Consider the following 22,686-nt stretch of genomic DNA (forward strand, 5'->3'; position numbering starts at 1 on the left):
AATCTGAAGCAATTGTTGTTCCTGAACATATGTTGTAAATAATATCCTTACTAATGTTGTTGAATAAATATTATTCCAGTCTGTTTCTGGTAAATTTAAGTCCCTTGCCACTATTATTCTTCCCTCCTGGGTTTCATGCAAAAAATATATGAATTCCTGTTTTTACTGTCAGTTACAATCTACAGCATTGAAGTTATCACCAAAGTTGTAATAATCATAGTCTCATAACAATTTTTAATCCGTATCATAACATCTCTAGCTGATTTTTTAGAATGCCTGTTGCAGTAAAAACATTTATACCGTGACAAAACTGGTTTCTAATCATTGTTCTTTAACCATGTTTCACAAACAATAACAAAGTTAATCTTGTGGGAAAAGAGCAAATTTTCCTATAAAAAAATGTATGCTCCAAGCATTAACAAGCTTCCTATAAGCATCAAATGTTGCTGCTGTGAACTGCTAAATTTTTGACCTGGCAAAAATTCTGCCTTGTGTTTGTCAAATATTGCAAAATATCTACTGCAAAAATTATCTTCCCTGATCTTGACAATTGCACACAATCTTGTCTAAACATGTGTGCCCAAAATTATGCTCAGATGCTCTACCCATTTACATCTGTTGAAAGGGCATTTTTTTTTTCATGTATTTACCCAAATAATCTTTTCAATAGTATTTCTAGTATATGTAAGGGAAATAATGTTCTTGCATAAACTGAGTGAATAATGAGTTTGTCTACCAAATTTATATGTAAATTTTCTTAAGAAATGATGAATAGGTTTGGGTTATCCTCATGGGAATGTAAAGTACTGAATGTGTATGTGTAGGACATTTATGACATTATTAGTTTAAGTATTAGTGAGTATATTCTGTGAGAATCAAAAATGGTACAAATGGAGGGATTGGACGGACTGACCTCTGGACTGGTGGACATTGCATGGTAATCAGTATCTTCTTTAATGAGTGGGATAGGAATATGGGGAATGAATAGACAGAGTGGTTGCAAAGAAAGTGAATAAATGTGAAAAACCTGAAAAGATTTATTGTTTGGAGATAGAGAATTGGGAATGTTTTCATAGTTTTGTAGAAATTGCAAAGTGTGGAATCCAAATTAGTGGAATGGAAGGGGTAGCAATGTGACAAAGGAGACAGAATGATTGCAGCTGTTAATGTGGGATGTTATAAATGATATACTTAACTACTGATATACAATAATGTATAAGAATAAGGAGCCTAGGCTGTAATGAACAAGCAGTTTGTTTAATGCATGTAGCACTGATAGTGGTAATTGACTCTAAGGCAATGAAGTTTGTGTTAGGTATGAAAGAAAGGCAGAACGTGGTGACATATTTCTTTAAGGCTATTGAATTTGCATGGTTAGAGAAATGATAAAAGTAATAAGACAGGGAGTGGGTAAGAAATGCAGATAGGTGGAGAGAGAGGTGTGTGGCCCAAATGGCATGTACTAAGGAAACGTTTTGCACACAAGCATCATCTTGAGAGCATGTGATAGCAATCACTGTTTAACTTGAGTGAATTCTGGCAATGTTAATATGTGTTTGGCTATAAATGTAGTATTTTTTATAATAATCTCCTCTGGATTTCCAGACTTAGTTATTTTTTACCTAGTTAATGCTCTGCTGGCTCAGCTCGTAGTGGCTTCTAAGAGCCAAGCCAGAGCCTTGGCTCTGCTCTTCAAAAATCCCAGGCTTGCCCATCTTTAATACACACATGCACACGCACACATACATACACACACAATATACACAGGCAGCCCACACACACACACGCAATATGAACATGCAGCCCCACACACACATATGTGCCACACATATGCACATGCACACATACCCACATACATATACCCATACACATGCACACATCAGTTAACAGACAATAACAACAGTCTTTCCTGCCTGCCCAGTGATTGCAACTCGAACTGGACAGTTGCCCCTCCCATCTGACTTCCTAGCCATGCCCAGCTACATCAGTCCATTTTTCCTACACTGAAGATTGATGAAGCTGACGTCACAACTTCAGAAGAAAACTTGTGTGTACAGTTAAAAGACAGAGCTAAGTAAATGCTGGGGAGATCTCCTTCCTCTTACATGACCTTAGTCACACTGTTTCAACATTACAACTTGTACTTTGAAAACAAAATTACTATTTAATCATTCTTATGTGTATTATGTTATAAAAAAATCTCCTGATGGCATTGTGCAGGAATATTTTGTGCTTTGTTTAGTTTAACTGTCTTCAATTATTATATGTCTCCTTCTGGTATTGTGCTACCTGCATGTGGTATTTTGGTATTATGAATATGCAAGAATAGAAATACAGGTTCATGTATCATTGGACTCTTTCCAAACCACCAAAATAGTTGACCAGTACTGGAGTAAACTTCTCTTGTACATAAAATGCTTTAGGTCACCAAAAAGTGTTTAACTAATACAAAATTGTATCTTCTTCTTCCAATGGTTGTTAAACAATTCCAAAACAAATCAGCAGGGACCAGGACTAATCCATTTAATGTAGAATAAAAAAGTACTCCAGTCAATAAAAAACACAGAAAGTCATCTAGTACACAGTGGTTGAATATGCAGCAACCTCCTTACTCTTTTACTATGTGTCTAAAATATGTTTGATTTTATGCTATACATGTAGCATAAAACAATACTTTGTGCATTTTTCCTTTTCATTAAAACCTGACCAAACACTGTCATTTAACTTGTGTAACTATGGTACAACAACTCTGCTTGTATGGATGAGTAAGACATATATTAACACTAATTTGACCCTCCTTGGTACAGTACTTCAAGGCATTTTACACAGTAAGTACAGATACAGGAAACGTCTATTACCTGATGGTTGTTACGCTGAATAACTTCAAGGAAGAGGGTGGGTCTATCCTGTACAGGTTTGGTGAATATCTGAAGTAAATATCCTTTATCATCATAGTCCACTAAAATCTTCAATTCCTACAAAAACAGGAATAGACATCTGAAGCTGTTTTTTCTTTCTATGATCCATACGTGCATGGTATGCAAGCAGAGCCTTGTTTATCTGTGTTCATCTTCATAATGACAACAAGCTAACTAAATTAACTTCAAATACTGATATTCTACAAATGGATGGATCAGACATTTTTTTGTATTAAGGAAATATTTTTAACTAAATGCAAAAGTATCATGGAATATGTAAAAAAAAAAAAAAAAGCACATTTGCTAGGTGCCATGTTGATACAATGCTTTTGTATTGGTATAAACTTTTAATTTACAACATAAATAGGAGGAAAGCAAACTGAGAAAAAAAGCACCCAGGATATAGGTTTTCTTGGTATCAGAACTTGTAGAATTACAAAACAGTCAAAAATGACCACAGGCAGTTATTTACAGCAGCCTGGACAATCTATAGCTGTAACAATAAGAGGCCTGTTTTGTATTAAATGCAAGGAAATATTGCTTTACCAAGGGATGAAATAGCTCACTGAAATCATGTAAATATAAATTCCCCACAAATCACATATGAAAAAGCAAACAATGAAAACATTCAGTTAACCAAATGAACTGGTCTTCTTTTTAAGGCAGGAAACAGAGAAAATCATTCATTTAAACCAAGCAGTACATGTTCTCCTAGGATATTTTGACATTTGATTTCCAGATAGAGCAATTCATTGCACATGCTGCCAAGAGAGTCACCTTTTTTAATAATACCCATAAAATTAAAATGTGTCTAGAACCACAACTGATAAAAATATTTGTACAACCTGTTATTATTTTACACTTTTGATGACACAGCAATGTTCTTTTATGTAGACTTCTCTTTGTTTTTGCCTAAATAGAAGGACTCACACCAGCAGCATTGACAATATTGTGCGTGCAAAGCAGTGTAGTATACACATTTTATCAGCACTGGAGTGACAACATTTACTCTTGTTAACAAGTACAGACATGTACTACAAAGAGGTAAAATATTTATATTAATAAGTACTGACATCTACTGAAGTTGAATTTGCACCAACACCATGTGTCCCCAGGTGCTTCCAACCCTCCCACCTTCTAGGAGTGTTGAGCAGGACATGCTCATTCGCTCCTCTCCCTCCATGTCTGGCACCTCCAGTGCCAGAGCTGCTATTCGAACCCCAGTCACCTGGGTCCCAGTAAGGTCTCCATTGCTCTGCATGATGGAGCCTAGCACTATGCTCCCTTTTCTGAAGTTACTTTTGTATAACCTTTTTGTAATTTTTGGAACATTTACACATTTGGGGTCACAGTTCAGCCTGTGATTTTTCAGCTACTTGATACATATAGCCATTCCAGGCTAGAAACTTTGCATCTCCCATGTGATCTGAGCAACTGTTCCGCTTTTCAGTTATATGGGCAGGAAGAAATTACCTGTCATTCATACACTGTTACCTGTGTCCTGTTGTGAGGAAACCAGACATGCAGCTAAAATGAAACCCGTTTCCTGTACCTTTCCATTCTGAGACAGAATAATTCAGATATTCACTCTAAAGTACTGTGCTTTTACTATGCAAGATATATTTGTATACAATGACTCATCAGTTGACAGGTTTGGCCTATTGGTAATGGCCTACATATTATAATGCTTTTAGAACTTTACTGGAGGTAAACTGAAATATATAACTGCTAGGGATAACATTTTTACAGATAACACTCATTACCAGGGAAAATCTTCTTACAACCAGTCTGTGATGTTTCTCATGACATGTCCAGATTTTGTAAGTGAAATAAATTGTTACAATTCAAAACAGGAACATCTTGTAGTCTAAGTGGGAAAAGTACTTTCAGGGGCAGCTGTTTCTGTAAACAATCCTTGTCTGAGAATATACAAACGCATTTATTCCAGTAATTCTAGGAGAATCCATTATGGGACAGTCACCCTAAAGAGTTTTTTTCTCAGCACTTTTCTTGATAAATCAGATATAATATTTGCTATCCAGCAGCTACAAGAAAGAAAGAAAGAATGGAATAATTAAAGTTCCTGTGTTGGATCAAGTTCTTTTTAACCGAGCAGCATATGGCATCTGTTTGAGTCCCTTGATCCTCTTGGTGAGGTACTTTTGGGGTCTTTCTAATTGCTGCAGGTGTCGGGAAAGGTACATCCCAAAGGGGAATTGTATTCTATGATGGGCCTGATGAGGGATGAATAAAGGGGCATGATTACCTCTCTTGATCTAGATGTGAATCCTTTCATGATGAGGTGGGCCATGTAGAAGGTCTTTCTAACCACTTTGGCAATGTGGTTGTCAAAGGAGAGATTGCTATCAACTTGGGTCCCCAGATCCCTAATTACTTTCTCTGTACTTAATGGTTTACCGCCTATGTGGTAGTTTGTGGGCACATTGTTTTTGCCAAAGGGTATGACTATACACTTTTTGGCATTTAGCTTTAGACCATGGCTCTGGCACCAGTTATCCGTCTCTGTGAGACCTTTTTGAAGGATGTTTGTGTCAGCTGGAGAGTCGATTATGGCGCCCAGTTTGCAGTCATCTGCGAACTTGGTGAGCCATAGTCCTCCCACATTGGCCTGTACCTCAGAAAAGTATATACCGAACAAGAGCGGTCCCAGGACAGAACCTTGTGGGACACCACTTGTGACTGGTTTCGAGTCTGACATGGCTCCAGCAACTCTCACTCTGTGGGTTCTGTCTTTGAGCCAGTTTGCGACCCATCTTGTGACATAGGGGTTTATATTTAAGCTGGATAGCTTATCTATGATGCCCGCATGGGGTATTGTGTCAAATGCCTTTGCTAGGTCTAGATAGGCTGTGTGGACTATCTTCCCTTCATCTATGGCTTTGGTGACTGTTTCAAAGAAGTCAAACAGGTTCAAAAGGCAGGATCTGCCCTTGACGAAGCTGAATTGTGTAGGATCTAGTGTCTGTAGGTCCCCAATGTCTTTGTTTATGAGCTCCATGATGATCCTCTCCATAGCCTTGCAGACTAAGCTAGTCAGGCTTATGGGGCGATAGTTTCCAGGGTCCGTGGAGGCTCCACCTTTGTGGAGTGGGACCACTGTTGCTGTATGCCATTCTGTGGGCACATATCCTGTAGTGAGGCTGAGATTGTACAGCTGTTTTATTTGAGGGATTAGTTCTTCTTGGAGTTCATGTAGGACGCAACCCGGGACGCCATATGGTCCCATGGAAGCAGTGTTTTTTTGCTTTGGAGAGGGTAGCCTTCACCTGTGCATCAGAGATGTTTGGGAGGCAGCCCCCTGCCGGGATAGAGACTTGCTCTTTTGGGGGGGGGGAGGGGTGGAGAAGTTTGCACTGAACCTGTCTGCCAGGATATTGGCGATGTTTGTGGGTTCAGTGTGTTTTTTGTCGTTTAGAATCAACTCAGAACAAGTCTGGGAGTTGCATCCCAGGTTCCTAACATAACTGAAAAAAGCCTTATGATTGTCTTTAGTGTCCTGTGCAATTTTTCTCTCAAAGCTGGCCTTGGAGGATTTTATGAGGGATCGTAATTTTTTGCTAGTACTGATCAGAGATGCCTTCCCTATTAGGGATTTTGCTCTGTCATGTAGTATCTTCCTCCTTCTGTTGTACAGTCTATTTATGGCTGGGGTCCACCAGACTGGATGCCTGCCTTTGGATGATTGGGTCTTGGTTTTGTTTGGGATAGCTTGATCCATGCATTCCTGGAGATGTCCGTAGAATGCGTTTATATAGGATTCTGCAGTTTGGGCTGTAGTTTCCACTGGCCCTGGGACCTTGAAAGATTTCACTTCGGTTTTGAGAAGTGAGAAGCTCGCTTTTGAGAAGTTTTTCACTGTGGTTTTCTGGGCTGGGGGTGGGATCGGGATGTGGATATCCAGTGAAATTAATTTATGGTCTGATCTTACCAATGAAGGATATACTTCTGGCATGGAGCATAGAGTCCCCATGTTGGTAATGATCAGGTCTAGTATGTTATCCCCTCTTGTGGGAGTGGTGACTAGTTGTTCCATAGCATTTGAGTTTATAATTTCCAGGAACCTTTGGGCTAAGGTGCTGGGGCTTGAGTAGTGCTCCCAGTCTATGTTTGGGTAGTTGAAGTCACCCAATATAATGGTGTTCGGAGAGATCTTCATGTTCTCCAATGTTTTCAGGAAAGCCGAGTGGGATTTCTGACTTTGAGAGGGTGGTCTGTAGGATGCTATAAACTGAAAAGCAGTTTTGCCCACTGTTAGTTGCACATGGATGGTCTCCGATACTTCATGCAATGCCACTAACCTGGAGGTGTGGATATCCTTGATAAATATGGAAACTCCCCCTCCTTTTGTGGTTCGGTCTGGGTTTTGGGGCCGAAAAGCATGATATGAGGTATAACCTGGTAGTGCTGGGGTGCTCTCTGGAGCCTTGAACCAGGTTTCTATCACTGCACAGATATCGATGTTCTCCATGCTGAGGAGAGCTTCGAGTGCGTGCATCTTGAGGTTAAGACTTCTGGCGTTTAGCAGCATTACCCTTAGTTTCTTGTACCTTGTGCTGTCTATGGAGGTGGGTTTGACTTTTGAGCCTTGCCTAAAAAAGGCACTATGGGGGTGGCCAGAGCCTTTGCCAGTATCCGAAAGCCCAGTGGTGACAGGTGCAAGCCGTCCCTAGCGAAGCAACGTGGCTTGTCGAGCATGTCATCCCAGGCTGATAGACACTGGATCCCCTTTGAATGACACCAAAATTTTAGCCAATTGTTAAAATCGATCATTTTTGTCTTTGTACTGTGGCATCATTCTAGATGAGGGTAAGATGCTGCTGAAGGTCAGTGTAAAGTACTTTCAGGGGCAGCTGTTTCTGTAAACAATTCTTGCCTGAGAATATACAAACGCATTTATTCCAGTAATTCTAGGAGAATCCATTATGGGACAGTCACCCTAAAGAGTTTTTTTCTCAGCACTTTTCTTGATAAATCAGATATAATATTTGCTATCCAGCAGCTACAAGAAAGAAAGAATGGAATAATTAAATTTCCTGTGTTGGATGGAGTGAAATAAACTTCTGTAATATTTTTTTTTTTTTTTTTTTTTTAGAAAGAGCACCTTCAATAAAGTTTTGCCTCTTATACAGACGCAAAAAATTCCTCACAAATGCTTCCAGACTCTCCCTCACACAAGCCTTTCTACTCCCCGCACTAATCTATGCTGCCCCTGTACTCACATTACTCCAGTCTATCCTCCTGACTAACTTAGAACTTACATACAACAAAATTACAAGATTTAATTCCAACCAACCTTATACTCATCACCGTATAGCCCTAAAAACCTGCACTGGCTTGAATTCCATCATCAAATTCTACTTCCCCAGCTTCTCCTGGCTCACTTAAATAAACCATCATCTTGCCCTTCTCTTACTAGTCTCATCCATCATTACATTCCCAACCATGTACTCCGCAGCTCTCAGCAGCACCAGCTGCAAGTCTGTAAATCCAGTACAAATATTGGCAAACTACTCTATAGTCATTTCTTAGCTATAGCTTGGAATAAATTACCACTGAATGTCAGATCTGTCTCTATCCCTGACTCCTTCAAAACTACCCTACAAGATAGCCTGCAAACATCACGGTCATGTTTCTGTAATGACCCAACATAATTTTACAGCCCTCTACTAATTTGTTTCACTCTTAGCTGCTACTACTGTGATTTTCCTCACAGACTTTCTTCCTGAAAGTTTCTTCTCCTCATCTCATTCCTATTTTCCTACAAACTGCCTGCACTCTTCTATATCGTGCCCTTTCTACTTTTTTTCTTTTTGGTGTTCTTTGATTTTGGACTTATTTACTCGTGTTTACACATGAACTGTTTGTAATCTTGGTTCTACTCTATTTAATCTTGTACATTTGTCTCAATTTTGACCGTGTGAGTTCTTATTAGACACTTCTATATCTTATTTATACACTTCTTACAACTGACTTTGTGATGGTCCTGCTTTTATTTTTTGTACTACTTTGTTATTGTACTGCTTGTTGTTTTTTTTTTTTTTTTTGTCTTGTTACTACTGGAGCTTTTCTCCTCGGGTCTCCTCTGAAAATGGGCTTCTGCTCAGTCAGACTAACCCGGTTAACAAATATCAAATAAATAAAATAAATAATTTTTTTAAGTTAATGCACATATATTTAGTTGTTAATGGATCCATTTATATAATTTAGCAAATGTTTGCCTTTCTAGATGCTCTGTACCTAAACATGCATTATTTGAGTGTGACTACATAAATAATTAATAATGTATCACTTTGTCATTATTCTTCTTCTTTCGGCTTTTCCCGGTTAGGGGTCACCACAGTGGATCACCTGTCTGCTCATGATTGGCAGTGGAGTTTTTATGGTGTTGAGTTGCCAGCCCAGTGCTCAACCTTCTACAGGAGGCACACACATGCACTCACTCACGCCTAGGGCCAATTTAGAGTGTCCAATCCACCTATAGCATGTCTTTGGGATGTGGGAGGAAACCCACGCAACCACAGGGAGGACATGCAGACTCCGCACAGAAGGCACCCCAGAGGATCGAACTGCTGTGAGGTGGCAACACTAACCACTACACCATTGCGGCTGCCCTATCACTTTGTCATTATTACTTTATGTAAAAGAAAATCAAATAAAGTCCTAATTAGTCCACTAATGCTAGGCAACAGATTTAGAGTCCCAATGTTCTGGGATTGATCAGCAGACCTGGATTTGGGAGGTTGGATAGGAATGGGGGTGCTGAAGAAAAGACAATGTAGTGTTCCTTGTACTGGAGCACACCTGGTGGAGACCAGAGAGGGTAGCTGGTGGTGCAGAACACCAGTGAGCTGGGGGTAAGCACATCAGTAGGATGGCTTAAGGCAGAACTGGGGTATGTTAAAGCATGCAAGGCCCATCGGTGTTTGCACTGGATTTCTGCATTCATAGATTCAGCTCAGGGGACTTAGGACAACATAGTGAGAAAATTAACTTTTCAAGCAGGATGATTACTTCTAGCAACTCATTCCTGACAGCATAATGTAAGGGGGGAAATTAAAGTGTAGCTATTGTGGTTAGATTATTGCAGGAAATCATGGGGAAAAAAAGAAAGAAAAGAGCCTGAAGAAGGTTGTTTGGATAGGAAAGTGTTCCCCATTATGTTGTATGAGTTTAGATGGGTATTAAACCTGATTCTGAGTGTGCCATACACTAGACTGGATCAGGTGTTAGGCTTCCACCTCAGATACGGTGCAATGTATGGACATTTCGGCTTTTCCCAGTTAGGGGTCGCCACAGCGGAACTCCGGTCCGTTAATGATTGGCAGTAGATTTTTACGGTACCGAGGTGCCAGCCCGACGCCCAACCTTCAACGAAGGCACACCCATTCACGCATGTCTTTCGAACGCCACTTGACCACAGCGAGGACATGCAGACTCCACACAGAAGGCACTCCAGCCAAGAATCGAACGGGAGAACCTCTTGCTGTGAGGTGACAATGCTACCGCTGCACCACCGCAACCAAAAATCATTCACACAACTCCCCCAATCCTTTGAACTCTGGTTTTCAATATGTTAATTGGAATTTGCCATCTGTATATAATACTAAAATATACTGTTATTCTAAAATAGTATACTTCTGAATTACACTGTCTCTCCCTGTGTATATCAGTGAGTCTGAATAATCCATTAAAAAAAAATAATTTTCATCATCAGATGTCACAGTCTTTCTGCTTGTTAAGGTGTGCTCTGTTATTTTGGATTTAACAGTACAATATATAACTAAGAGGGGTATGCACAAATATCAGGCTCAATCATGTAAGGCTGGTATGTGGTAAAAGCCCGCATACTTTACACAGAAAACCCACTATAATATCTGCATACACTACTGTACCCCCGGAAGAGTCCAGATATGGAGTAGGTGTAAAAGTAATGATGTTTCTATGAATCCCTTATGTTTCACAAAATGAGTAAAGTGTATGCAGCAGTTAGACTTTCAGAGAGCTACACCTGTTCATTTACCATACCTGCTATAGCAGATGCATACCTGATGCCACTTTAATTGTGATATGTGCTGCTCAGCCTAACATAGCCAAGGAACAACATGCTTAGATGAGAGAAAAGGCTCAACCATCTTTAAAGTAAAGGGATGCAAAATCACATTTCACACGAGTGTACTATGCAAACAAGCTTGGTAATACAAGCACACAACATTATGCCTGCAACACAGTGACAACAGCATCTCACCAATGAGAGTGACACCAGCATATGATCCCTTCATTATAGGTTCATAGTTAAGATCACCTCTTAGCAGTTTGTAGGATACCGAGTATAATGACAGGGCTTTTGAGGTGGTCCGTGGAGGGCATGTTGTTTAGGCCTTGTATTCTTTTAGGTATCTTTGTGGGCATTCCAGTTGTTGCATATGTCTAGATAGATACATGCCAAAGGGGTGTTATATTCAATGACTGGCCTAATGAGGGCTGAGTGAAATGGGGCAATGACATTCCTAGATCTAGACACAATCCCTTTGTTTATAAGCTGTGCAGTACAGAAGGGCTTTCTTACAACAGTAGATGTGTTGGTCAAAAGTTAGGTCACTGTGCACATAAGTTCCCAAATCCTGAACAACTGAGTCAAATCTTAGGGTTGTATTCTTACTGTGGTAGTTCCCTGGGGTAGATAACTTCCCAAAGGATACACTAATGCATTTTTTGGCATTTAGTTTCTGACCATGATTTTGATACCAGTTATTTATTTGAGACAAACCTTCCTGCAGGATCACCAAGTAATTTGGAGATTCAATGACTGCTCCTAGCTTGCAGTCATCTGCAAATGTAGTCAGTCAAAGCCTTTTCAGACTGTTTTTTTACTTCAGAAAAGTAGATGCCAGACAAGAGAGGTCACATCACAGAACCCTGGGGGACTCCACTGGTGACTGGTCCCTTTGTGGAGGTAGCTTCCACTATTTTGATTATCTGCGTCCTATCTGTCAACCAGTTGGCAATGCAGTGGGTGACATGGGGAATATCATATTTACATGATATGCAAAATAACAGCACTCTTCCAGGGATGATAACATTTCTATGGATCACTTTAGGTCATCCCTGTGGTGTAGCAATGAATGGACTATATTATCATACCACCACTATTACATTACAGTGAAAGTACTGCCAAAGACCAATGACATCTCATTCCTGAATAATATCGCTATTTAGTTGCAATTGTTTGCTTCCATCCTTTGTGAATGGTTATATGAAAACATACATTCAGCATTTTCAGCATTTCTTCTATGATATCACCAATTGTCCACCCTTCCCATCATGTCGAGTTTCCATCCTTTGACTGTGTGATGGCACTGTTGTACCCACATCGCTTATTCATCCTTCCAAGCAACCTTTATGCACCCTATTAACATATTTAATTTGTGAACAAAGATGTAACAGCAATGGCAAAGAGCACACATGGATTCACTTTTGCATGGACATGCAAGTTATCCATTGCATGACCCTTAACTGTTTGGGGGGGCTTGGTTCTGAGGGTTATACTCTCTTTATGGCACCAGTGTTAAGAATATATTGTGAGCATTTAGTCATCTGGGGACTGTGACGTAGAGGAAGTGATGTCTGTGATGGACTGCAGTTATAGGGTTGGGGGCAGTTGTAGAGGATTTGTTTTTAATGACATGGCTTGAACTGTGACAAACTTGGGGAAATGTATGTGTTTTAGCAAGGAAAATGCATTATAAGTTGTAGTAAAGCTATACTGAATCAAGATAAAAGTAATAAAGCTACATTGTAGGTGCGTTTTTCAGAGATGTGTAATACTTAAAAGAAAGAAAATATGTACAGTGGCTTATACAAGTGCAGTTTCTACTGTAGTAATACTGTGGAAATACATTACAGTTAAAAAAATAAAACTGTACTCTGTTTCCAGACAGTAGAAATCTGCAGTGCAAGTCTAATGCTCACTGAAAGTTGTATTAGGTCAGATGATAATGCCTTACTTGAATGATGGCTTATTGACACTCTCCCCCACTCAGAGATATGTAACTGTGGAAAAGGGTAGGGCATCTCCTTAAAGTTTTGCTTTTAGTTTCTGGCACAGAACAGCTGCCTGTCCTAGATTTCTATTAAACCCTTTCTTTTAGAATAACAATACTCCCAAAGGAAGCCATGTCAACAGCCTTTCATCATTCGTCAGTTCCAGATGCACTCCCCATTTATCCATTGTATACAGTCATAACACTCCTGTCTCAGCCGATGCCATTGTAATCCAAAATAATGGTGAGAATTAGAACTTCCAGGATGTTACAATTACAAGAAGCAAAGTTCCAACAAACCAGAGCATACCATCACCTTCTGAAAGAAATGTAGAAGATATAACTTGTATAAATATTTAGGGATTCCTTCTAACCTCTATCTCTGCTTTACCTCATATATGGATAACCTTAGCCGTACAGACTTCAAATTAGCAACATGCATTGTACATCTGTTATATAAGCTATAAAAATAGCAGGCATATGCTCAACAGCTCTGTGCAATCTTACTAGTTTATTTGGAAGTGGAGCCAGTAAACAAATGAATTTATTTTCAGAGCCTCAGACGAAAATGCAGCCTACATTATCAGTGAAATGTCATTTCATCTTTTGGAAGAAGTTGACATCTATTACAATGAATACATACGTGGTTATGAAACTCAAGTAAATGCTAACCTTTGCAGATGTTAGCTGGATTTACTCATGCAGGATAAAATGCCTACTGAAAAATGCAGGCCGGATCTCACAAAGCACACGACTGTATAAATAATGTTCAAACCACAACACATAAAGAATGAAAGCAATAATGTTCTCCTTCCTCAGACTAAAGCCAGTTATTACTTTTCTGTAGAAGAATGTTCAGCTCCTCCTACAGAACAAACACCATACTGTAAACAGCAATTCCCGTCTACATTCTAAGAAATGACTGGTCTTTACTCTCTTGAAAAATTAAGTTCCCTGGATTACAAGACTATTTCGGTCTCTCTGGGTAGGACAGTCATACTCTCTGTGTAATACCCTGGCCTGTACTATGAACTCTGTTTCCTCTCCACTCACCAAAGTGATAATGGCTTTACTAGTTAAAAGTCTCCTGGAGGCAAAAATATAAATAAAGGGAAACCACATAAACATTATCCTCAGCCGTTAAGTGGGCGTAGAATGTGCCATGCCACGTAATTACAGTGCTGGTAGAAATTCCCAAGTAATATTAATTTCTGTGGCCTACAGATGTAGTTCATAAACCTTATTTTGTAACATGACTTATATGGAAATACTGTTAGCCAGTCATGAACAAGCTGCACTTCAGGTTGAACCAAAAAGCACAAAAATGGCACCAAATCCTTTTTCCTGGAAATGTGTTATTCTATTAAATACTCTTCCCAAAGGCAGAAATTGCAGCCTTCTTAGGTAAGCATGTGTGTACCTGTGTATAAAATACAGAAATCAGTTGCCTGAGCTTTCTTGTTGAAATAAGGTTGCCACCGTTCATCGTGGCTAAAACCGGAGTAAAGCCACGCCCCTCATGTCATCAGTAACCCCGCCCATCAACCCCCTCCCCACCCACATTACGCCCATTTTGTGATTTCACGATGACACCACTCGGCGAGGAGTGCCCTCTTTTTCCGTTCCTGCTGCCTTCTTTTGGCTGATTTACTATGCTTTTCTGTAAAAAAACAAAGCGTAGTAAATCAGCCGATTTACAAACTCCGATAGTCTGTTTCCTTTTTGAAGCAGAATACCGGAGTCTGTACAGTGTTTTCCAGACTCCCGAAGAATCAGTTTGATTTCCGGATAGTCCGGAAAAAAATGAAGGGGTGGCAACCCTATGTTGAAAGGACCATATATGTCATTGTTGATATTGTCGATTGGGCTTTTTTTTTTTTTTTAAAGGAGAACTCCAGCCAAAAGTCAAGTTTTTCTTTCTAAAAAGTGATTTTTCTTCCCTGTCATCCAACATTAAACACATCACAGAAGAAAAACATAATTTAATAATTATGTTTGCCTTTCTTTCCTGCCATTGGCTCATCTATTACATCACAAAGGCTACTATAGTGGCAGCGTAATTAGGTTAGGTCACTTACCCAACTAAAGAAAACAGTGCCTCTTAAACAATGGCATTTAAATGTGCCTTATCAGTAACAGATTGCCAGCATCACACCTCAGATAAATAGTGCAACTTAGGAGTCTAAACAAAAGCAGGGCTTAGTTTTCAGATGCAAATGTCTTTCTCTTTAATAAAACTCAATGCCACAAAGAAAGAAAGAAAACAAATGTGTTCATCTAACTCTTCTTACTTTCTGTCAGTATTTGATTTTGCATTTTTTCTGCGCTGTAATTTCTGTAAAAGTATATGTTTTTTCTGGAGCTGGGTAAAGATGATTAACATCAAATACATCAAATACTTTAATTCTAGCTACAATATTTAAAACAGTGAATGTGACACAAAACATCTTAGCCCAAGTGACACCTGTTAATCACAGGATTCAGGCATTTGAACACTGAACTACAGTTATTACTTTAAAAACAATTAACTCATCTACAGTTTCAAGCCTGTCATTCAACCATTCCTTAAAATGCTGTAACAAAGATGGCCAGTAACATACCTCTTAACCTCTTAAGAGCAAGAAGTCTTGACAAAGCCATAAATAAAAGGGGGACAAAGGCCCAAAAATATGGACAATTTTTAAATATTGCTCTTACAAACTTAGAAAGTTAATAGAATAGCATTTGCATTAGCATGAATTTTCTGAAGGGTATGAAGTCTGAAAATCAAATGTATGTCATTATTTTTTAACTTCACTCTTTAATGATTTGCCACTAATTTGCCAGAAAATGACAATTTTATGAAAAACAGACAAAAAATATGAGGCAAAACTATGGACATTCTGCAAATATGTGTGCAGTTGAGAGGTATGAAATGAAAAAGCAAAGTAATTAAAAATGTGGATTGATGCTGACAGTGAAAAGTAGGCAGTCACAGCACTTTTGTAAACTGACCAGAGAGAAAAATCACAGTAAATGATCCCCTCATCATAAGGATTTCTTTATGTATCTCTAAAATGACATCAAGAAGGTGAAGGCATTGATTGTAAAACGGAATCATGCTAGCCATGGCAGCCTTCATTTTGGGGTATAACAAATTAGAAAATAACAGTAACCATTTACCTTGATACAGAGGCATTAACAGTGCAGAAAATGTCAAGATTTGCTAAAAAAAAGCTAATGTTTTTTTTCAGTTTTTGGTGTGGTTCTCCTTTAACTCATCCCCACCAATGAAGCTCTGGAAGTTTGCACTGTAACTTCCAATGGGCGGAGCCTAATTTTTTTGATAGAATCATGTTATGTCCTCACATTTCAAATAAATGTTAATATCTCTGGAACCATAGAGCTTACTAAAGAAGTATAAAAGGCATACTCTTCAGCACAAACTAATTTTTACTGTGGTAGTATACTTTAGGTTCTAGGTTTTAAAATGGATTTTATAAGTCACAGTAAATATAACTATTACATTTGTAATATTTTGTAAACAACTTACAGTATCTCAGCAACCACTCATGTTACATAGATACTGCTAGTAGCACTTTATTCATCCAGATGAGAGCTTCTATATGAAGCTAAGCAGTTCTGTATGTTCTACTCAGTTATCGAGTTATTTAGAAAACTATGAAATTTACGACAATATAAATAAATATATGAATGGCAATTAATATTGCTTTACCTGCAGTAGACACAGGTCATGTATCAACATAGTTGTGTTTTCCATTGTGTAAACTTTAAGATTAAATATTTTAATACTCTGTATGTAGCATGGTTTTGAAATTATTAATACAAATATGAAGAAGCAATATTTGACGCCTAGAGGCATCAATAGGATGTAACTGCAGAAGCACCTACAGGCATCACCTGGCTGTAATGAGTTAAAGTCTACATAACACATACTACATTATATACCTGAGACTGTCATTTTGATGAAACAAGCCCAATGGGTAATTTATGTAGCTGAGAATGAGATTTTAATGAAACACGTCCAATGGGGAATGGCACATACATTCCTTTGTTTCAACTAGCAAGGAAACCAAATCTTCTCCTTTCAGCTGCTCCCATTAGGGTTCACCACAGCAGATCATTGGTCTGCAGAACGAATGGCAGTAGAGTTTTATGTTGTTGAGTTGCCAGTCCGTCGCCCAACCTTCATCAGAAGGTACAGACATGCACACACTCACACCTAGGGCCAATTTAGAATGTCCAATCCACCTGCAGCATGTCTTGGGAATGTGGGAGGAAACCCACACAAATGCAGGCATGACATGCAGACTCTGCACAGAAGGCACCCAAGCCGGGAATTGAACCGGAGAACTTCTGGCTCTGAGGCAACAATGCTAACCACTGCACCATCTATCAACCATGCAGGGTAAACCAAATGATATTTGTATAGTATACCTGTCCGTAACCCAGATAGCAGCAGACACTGGATGTAGACAAGTGTGGAGTGACAGCGCTGGAGAGAAACTTAGAAGGAAGCTACCACCCTAACATCTAGTAACAATAGTAGTTATGGAGTAGACTAGAAAGAAGAGTAAAACACGAATAATGTTACACTTACAGCCTCCCAGTCATGATACAGAAGTTAGCAAAATATATCACTTTTATAATAAAGTTAGTCAATATAAATTCAGGACTATTAAAATTAATCAGTCACTTTTTTCTTAATTTTGAAAAGATGCAATTGACCTGGAGTCTCAAAACTACCTCCTTTTTGTTTCTCAAAAAAAAAAAAAAAAAAATCAAGCTAAGTAAGTTTAGGGGGAGAGGAAGAGCTGAAGTGAGGAACTAAAAACACAAAAAATTTAGTGCCGTGACTGGGTAGACCAGCTGCCTCTATGTATTGATCACAGCTTGTGGGCCAATTTGGTGGCACAGGATTGGAATCAGGACTGGCCGTATGCAAGTCTAGGACAGCAATGCCAACTTGCCATTTATATCAAGTATCATGCCCAAAGTGGGGCACTTCAGAGTCTTGGGTGACTGCATAGATTTAATTGCTAATTCATATTTAAAGGATGGCTAATTTTAATGATAAAGAGTTGGGTGGTGTGCTCTTGTTTTGCTAGTTTTGACTAAACTGGTAGGAGAGTACCTTAAAGCCTGGTAAGGACAAAGTTAGTGTTACAGAGTTACTTTTTAGCCCCTCCCCCATTCTAAGAAATATTGTATGACTGGGTTTCTGTGTGTGTGTTTGTGCACATAAGTGCTCAAAATTATTTGGGTCAAGTTTCAGTTACTATTGGTAAGGTTAAACTGAAAGACGTGGGTTCAGTCTGAGGTGAATGAAATCCTGGAGAGCTATTGAATATAATTTTTATCTGTAGATGGGTAGTTCTAGTTTATCTGGCTGTGGCAGGTGGTGTTTATTGCTCAAGGCAGTAGTGCACATTTATTATATACCCTTAACACTCTGCTTGCGCTGTGCTGATGAGGTCATAACAAGGCCAAAATATGCATACCCACAGCTAGTGGGGTTTGGCTTTATTGCCTGGAATTGTCCATTAAAACGACGAAAGAAAGTCATGGGCATTCAGTATTGGCAATTAGCTGAAATACCTGGTGTTCATAAGGGTCATTTGTATATATCCTATGGGCCTCTGATTCAAGAGGTTTGAGAGGTCACTCATAGGTTTATAGGTTCATAGGTACGTACTAAGCTATCTGCCCATGGGCATTTATAAGCCTAGCCACAGAGTGATGGCTTTCGCCTCCCCATTAGATTAGTAACCTGGGCCTCTGTCAACAGGGCTCCTGAAGTGATCCCAGGGTAGAACTTACAATTACCCATCCACTCAAGATTTCTCTTGAAGAGGGTCAGAGAGGAGCTCTGTCGAATATGGACTGGGATTCTACTCCAGAGTGAGGGGAGTTGCTGGGACAGGAATCTGTCCCTCCAGCATGTCCTGTTTATTGTTGTACAGAGGTTCAAGTCACTAGAACGAGTGGTTCTGAGGGATCTCGTTTTTTTGAGGTGAAACATGTCCATTAGTTCAGGGTTTGACATGGCCCTATAGGTCAGGCATAGGTCACCTCTGAGCAGACAGTAAGCGACTGAGAAGAGCTGGAGCTTTTTTAGTCGTGTTTCATAGTGTAATTGTTTAAGGCCCTTAATCCTCTTAGTGAGGTACTTCTGCGGTCTTTAGTTGTTGCAGGTGTCTAGTGAGGTACATCCCAAATGTTCCCAACTTAGAAGGATGTAAGCTACCTGTTCTGCCACTACAGTGCAGACCACAAACCTTCTTAATGTAAAACAACTGGTCTGAAGCCCACGTGCTTAAACTAAAAGGCTTGGCATGAGTTACACCAAGCAGTAATAAATACAACTGAGTACTTTTAAGATGACGCAAAAGCAAAATAAAGTAGGAAGAAACACAAATACAGTAAAAGCAGATAAAAGAAGAACAATTTTTTTTTTTTTTTGAGTGAGCAAATGAGATGGGCCCAGGAGGAGTATCCAAGTGCAAATTTACAAGAGGGGCGGGCAGTTTCAAAGTCACCAAGATTAACACCAAAACAAAAACAGGGTGGGTGGGGACCTACTGAAAAAACAGTCACAACTTCCAGCTAGAATGCAACACAAACAAATTAATTTAAATTGTGTATTATTTGAAAAAAGTTCAGATAACGATTTACTTAACTTCACTTAAACGTTCAGTTGATTGCGTGCAGGTCTTAGCTGGCCAGAGCTCATGGTTTAAGCACACAAATAATTAAAACTGTACCACTTATCCAAGGCAGAAACTGAATAACAATGAAGTGAACTACCCCCACTTATCATTGGCTATGCAGGTTTTTTAACAAGCCTTAACTGAAAAAACAGAGTCACAACTTCCAACTAGATATTGCTCAATGCAACACAAACAAATTAATTTAAATTGTGTATTATTTGAAAAAAGTGCAGATAAAGATTTACGTGACTTCACTTCACTTCATATGAAGTTCCAGCTTGGCTGGAGTTTTCATTTAGTTTTTACAGATTGTTTTTTCTGTTTGGCCTTCTCACTCATTGTAATCCCTCTGAGCCACACGCTCCAGGGATCTTAACCTTCTCATCATGATGAATGGAACATGCTGGAGGGATAGGTTCCTGACCCAGAGACTCCCCATACTCTGGAATAGGCTACCCATACATGTCAGGCAGAGCGCCTCAGTGGCCCTCTTCAAGAGGAAGCTTGACAATTAGATGAGAGATAGGAAATTCACCCCAGGGATCACATCAGTAGCCTTGCTAGACAGGGGTCCAGGAAAGTAAATATTTGTGGGAAGCAATAGCCAGGGAATCGTTATGGCTAGACTTGTATAGGCCCTGGGGCCAATAGCCTAGTACCTACCTATGAAACTATAAGGCAAATTGAACTTTGTGTACTAAGTAGAAGTAGTGGTGAGAATTAAATTCCATATTGCTGGCTGTGTGTCACATCAAGTATGGATGGCAGCATTGGGGGCGACAGAACCCATAGCCTTTGACTGTTATAGAACGTCCAGGTGAGACTAGCTGCCAGTGAAGTAAAATTTTTTCTAGGTGGCTGACAGATTACTGAAGCACGGGTGCCACATCAGATGTCTTAATGTGTGCATTTGACTCCACCGTTATTTGGTACAAATGGTAGAATGGAGGAGACTACTCATCAGTCACACACTGTGCAATAGCTTGCTGCAGAGTGCAAAGCACTGTACGTTCTTAACAGCCATTTGTTGCACATAATATTGTTGACACTGTGGCACACATGAATTGTGCTGTCACACTAACAGCACTGCATCCCATGAATTAGTGTAGCCAACTTGGGAAAAGCTACATTTACACTGTTGTGCAACACAATCCACTGTGCATTTTGTATAGTGGCATGGCAGGCTATGTGCATGATCCTCATCTGTGGCACTTGTGGTGTGGCTCCATGTGTGTGCTGCCTACTTTCCTAGTGAATCAGTGTCATAAGTCATGCATTCAAACCGTATAAGAGAAACATACTGGAATTCCTGTTTGTGGGGCTGTGCACTATATTTATGAATCCCCAGTTTATTAAGTGGTGACTGCTGTTCATTCATAGATCTGTTAATAAAATATCAGGAAATATATTACAGCATTTCACAGGTTCAACTCTTAAAGTACTACTAAAGTTCTATACCTAGGTCATGTCCATAGGTTTCAGATATTTCCATCAAACTAGCTCTGCAATGCATCTTTAGCTCACCAAGCCTTATCACAATAAACTGGTAAAACTGAACATTTTTCTGGCTGCCAGTGCACCAGTGATATGCTACAACCAGGAAATACTTAACTTGCTGAATATTACTTGTCATCTTTCTGGCATAGAGAAATAAAGCCCTCACTATGATCTAGGATGAAATAGCAGTCTGAGTAGTGGCAAAGATGACTGGTGCTGTTGAGGAATGATTGGTAATGCCTGTTTACCACTCTTTGGGGAGAGGGGACATATCTGAGCTCACACAGCATTAATGGCCCCTGGTAGAAATTGAAGGATGTAATGGCTGCCCATTACATCTAAGGGAGTTCAAACAGTTTGCTACCTTATGTCACTTACAGAAGTGACTGATTGCTCCATGCCATGCCAATTGTATGTGTACCCCTTAAGTGCTACTGCCATGTTTTAGGACTGTCACTTAGAGAAGTGAGTGCTAAGCCCATTGGATATGTTCTCCTTAAGATCTACTAAGCATGTGTTAGGGGTGTCATTTACAGAAGTGAGTTATTGCCCCGCACTATGCCCATTGTATGTGTACCCCTTAAGTGCTACTGAGCTTGTGTTAAAGGTGTAACTTAGAGAAGTGAGTTATCACCTCACGCTATGCCCATTGTATGTGTATACCTTAAGTGTTTCTGCATATGTGTTAGTGAGTGTCACAGGAGTTAATGACTGAGCCACACCATGCCCATTGTATGGCCACCCTGAAGTGCTGCTGAGAATGTGTTGAGGGATATAAGACTAATATAGTAAGACTATATTATATATATAAGACTAATGTAGTAACCCTTCTGAGGCTTGCCTGGGTGACAGCCCCACCATGTTCAAACTGTCAAAAGGAAGCACTATAGCAGAAGGAGCAGCTAGAGACAAGCACAGAGAAACAAAAACTACTTCAAAAACATGAACATTACAAATAAAGAAGCAGCATTCTGAAGTCTCAATCTTCTTCTTTCGGCTTTTTCCCAGTTAGGGGTCGCCACAGCAGATCACCTGTCCACTCATCATTGGCAGTGGAGTTTTATGGTGTTGAGTTTCCAGCCCGGCGCCCAACCTTCCACAGAAGGCACACACACGCATGCCCTCACGCCTAGGGCCAATTTAGAGTGTCCAATCCACCTACAGCATGTCTTTTGGATGTGGGAGGAAACCGGAGCACCCAGAGGAAACCCACGCAACCACAGGGAGGACATGCAGACTCCGCACAGAAGGCACCCCAGCCGAGGATCGAACCAGAGAACCTCTTGCTGTGAGGTGGCAATGCTAACTGCTGCACCACCGCAGCCACCCATTCTGAAGTCTCAATATACACTACAAATTGTTGGTAACAAAAGGAAAACAGCATTCACTCAGATTTATTTTGTGTCTGACTTGATGAGTATTTTTCCCAAATTTAATGTACACTGTCCTGTTTTATGTGTATTTGCATTTTTATTAATTTCTTTATTTTATTTACATTTT

The 22,686-nt window shown here is 39.6% G+C and overlaps 1 protein-coding gene across 1 annotated transcript in view; it reads right to left on the minus strand.

Moving 5' to 3' along the window:
• HPD (4-hydroxyphenylpyruvate dioxygenase) overlaps positions 1-22,686 on the minus strand; it is a 313,743-nt gene that overhangs the window by 62,586 nt on the left and 228,471 nt on the right. Inside the window, exon 13 of the mRNA XM_044069652.1 lies at positions 2,859-2,975. Coding sequence (XP_043925587.1) covers positions 2,859-2,975 — 117 coding nt within the window. The remainder of the gene's footprint in view (positions 1-2,858; positions 2,976-22,686) is intronic.

The sequence above is a fragment of the Protopterus annectens genome, chromosome 4.part0 (genome assembly GCF_019279795.1).
Source record: "Protopterus annectens isolate FY-2018-M chromosome 4.part0, PAN1.0, whole genome shotgun sequence".
Lineage (NCBI taxonomy): Eukaryota > Metazoa > Chordata > Ceratodontiformes > Protopteridae > Protopterus > Protopterus annectens.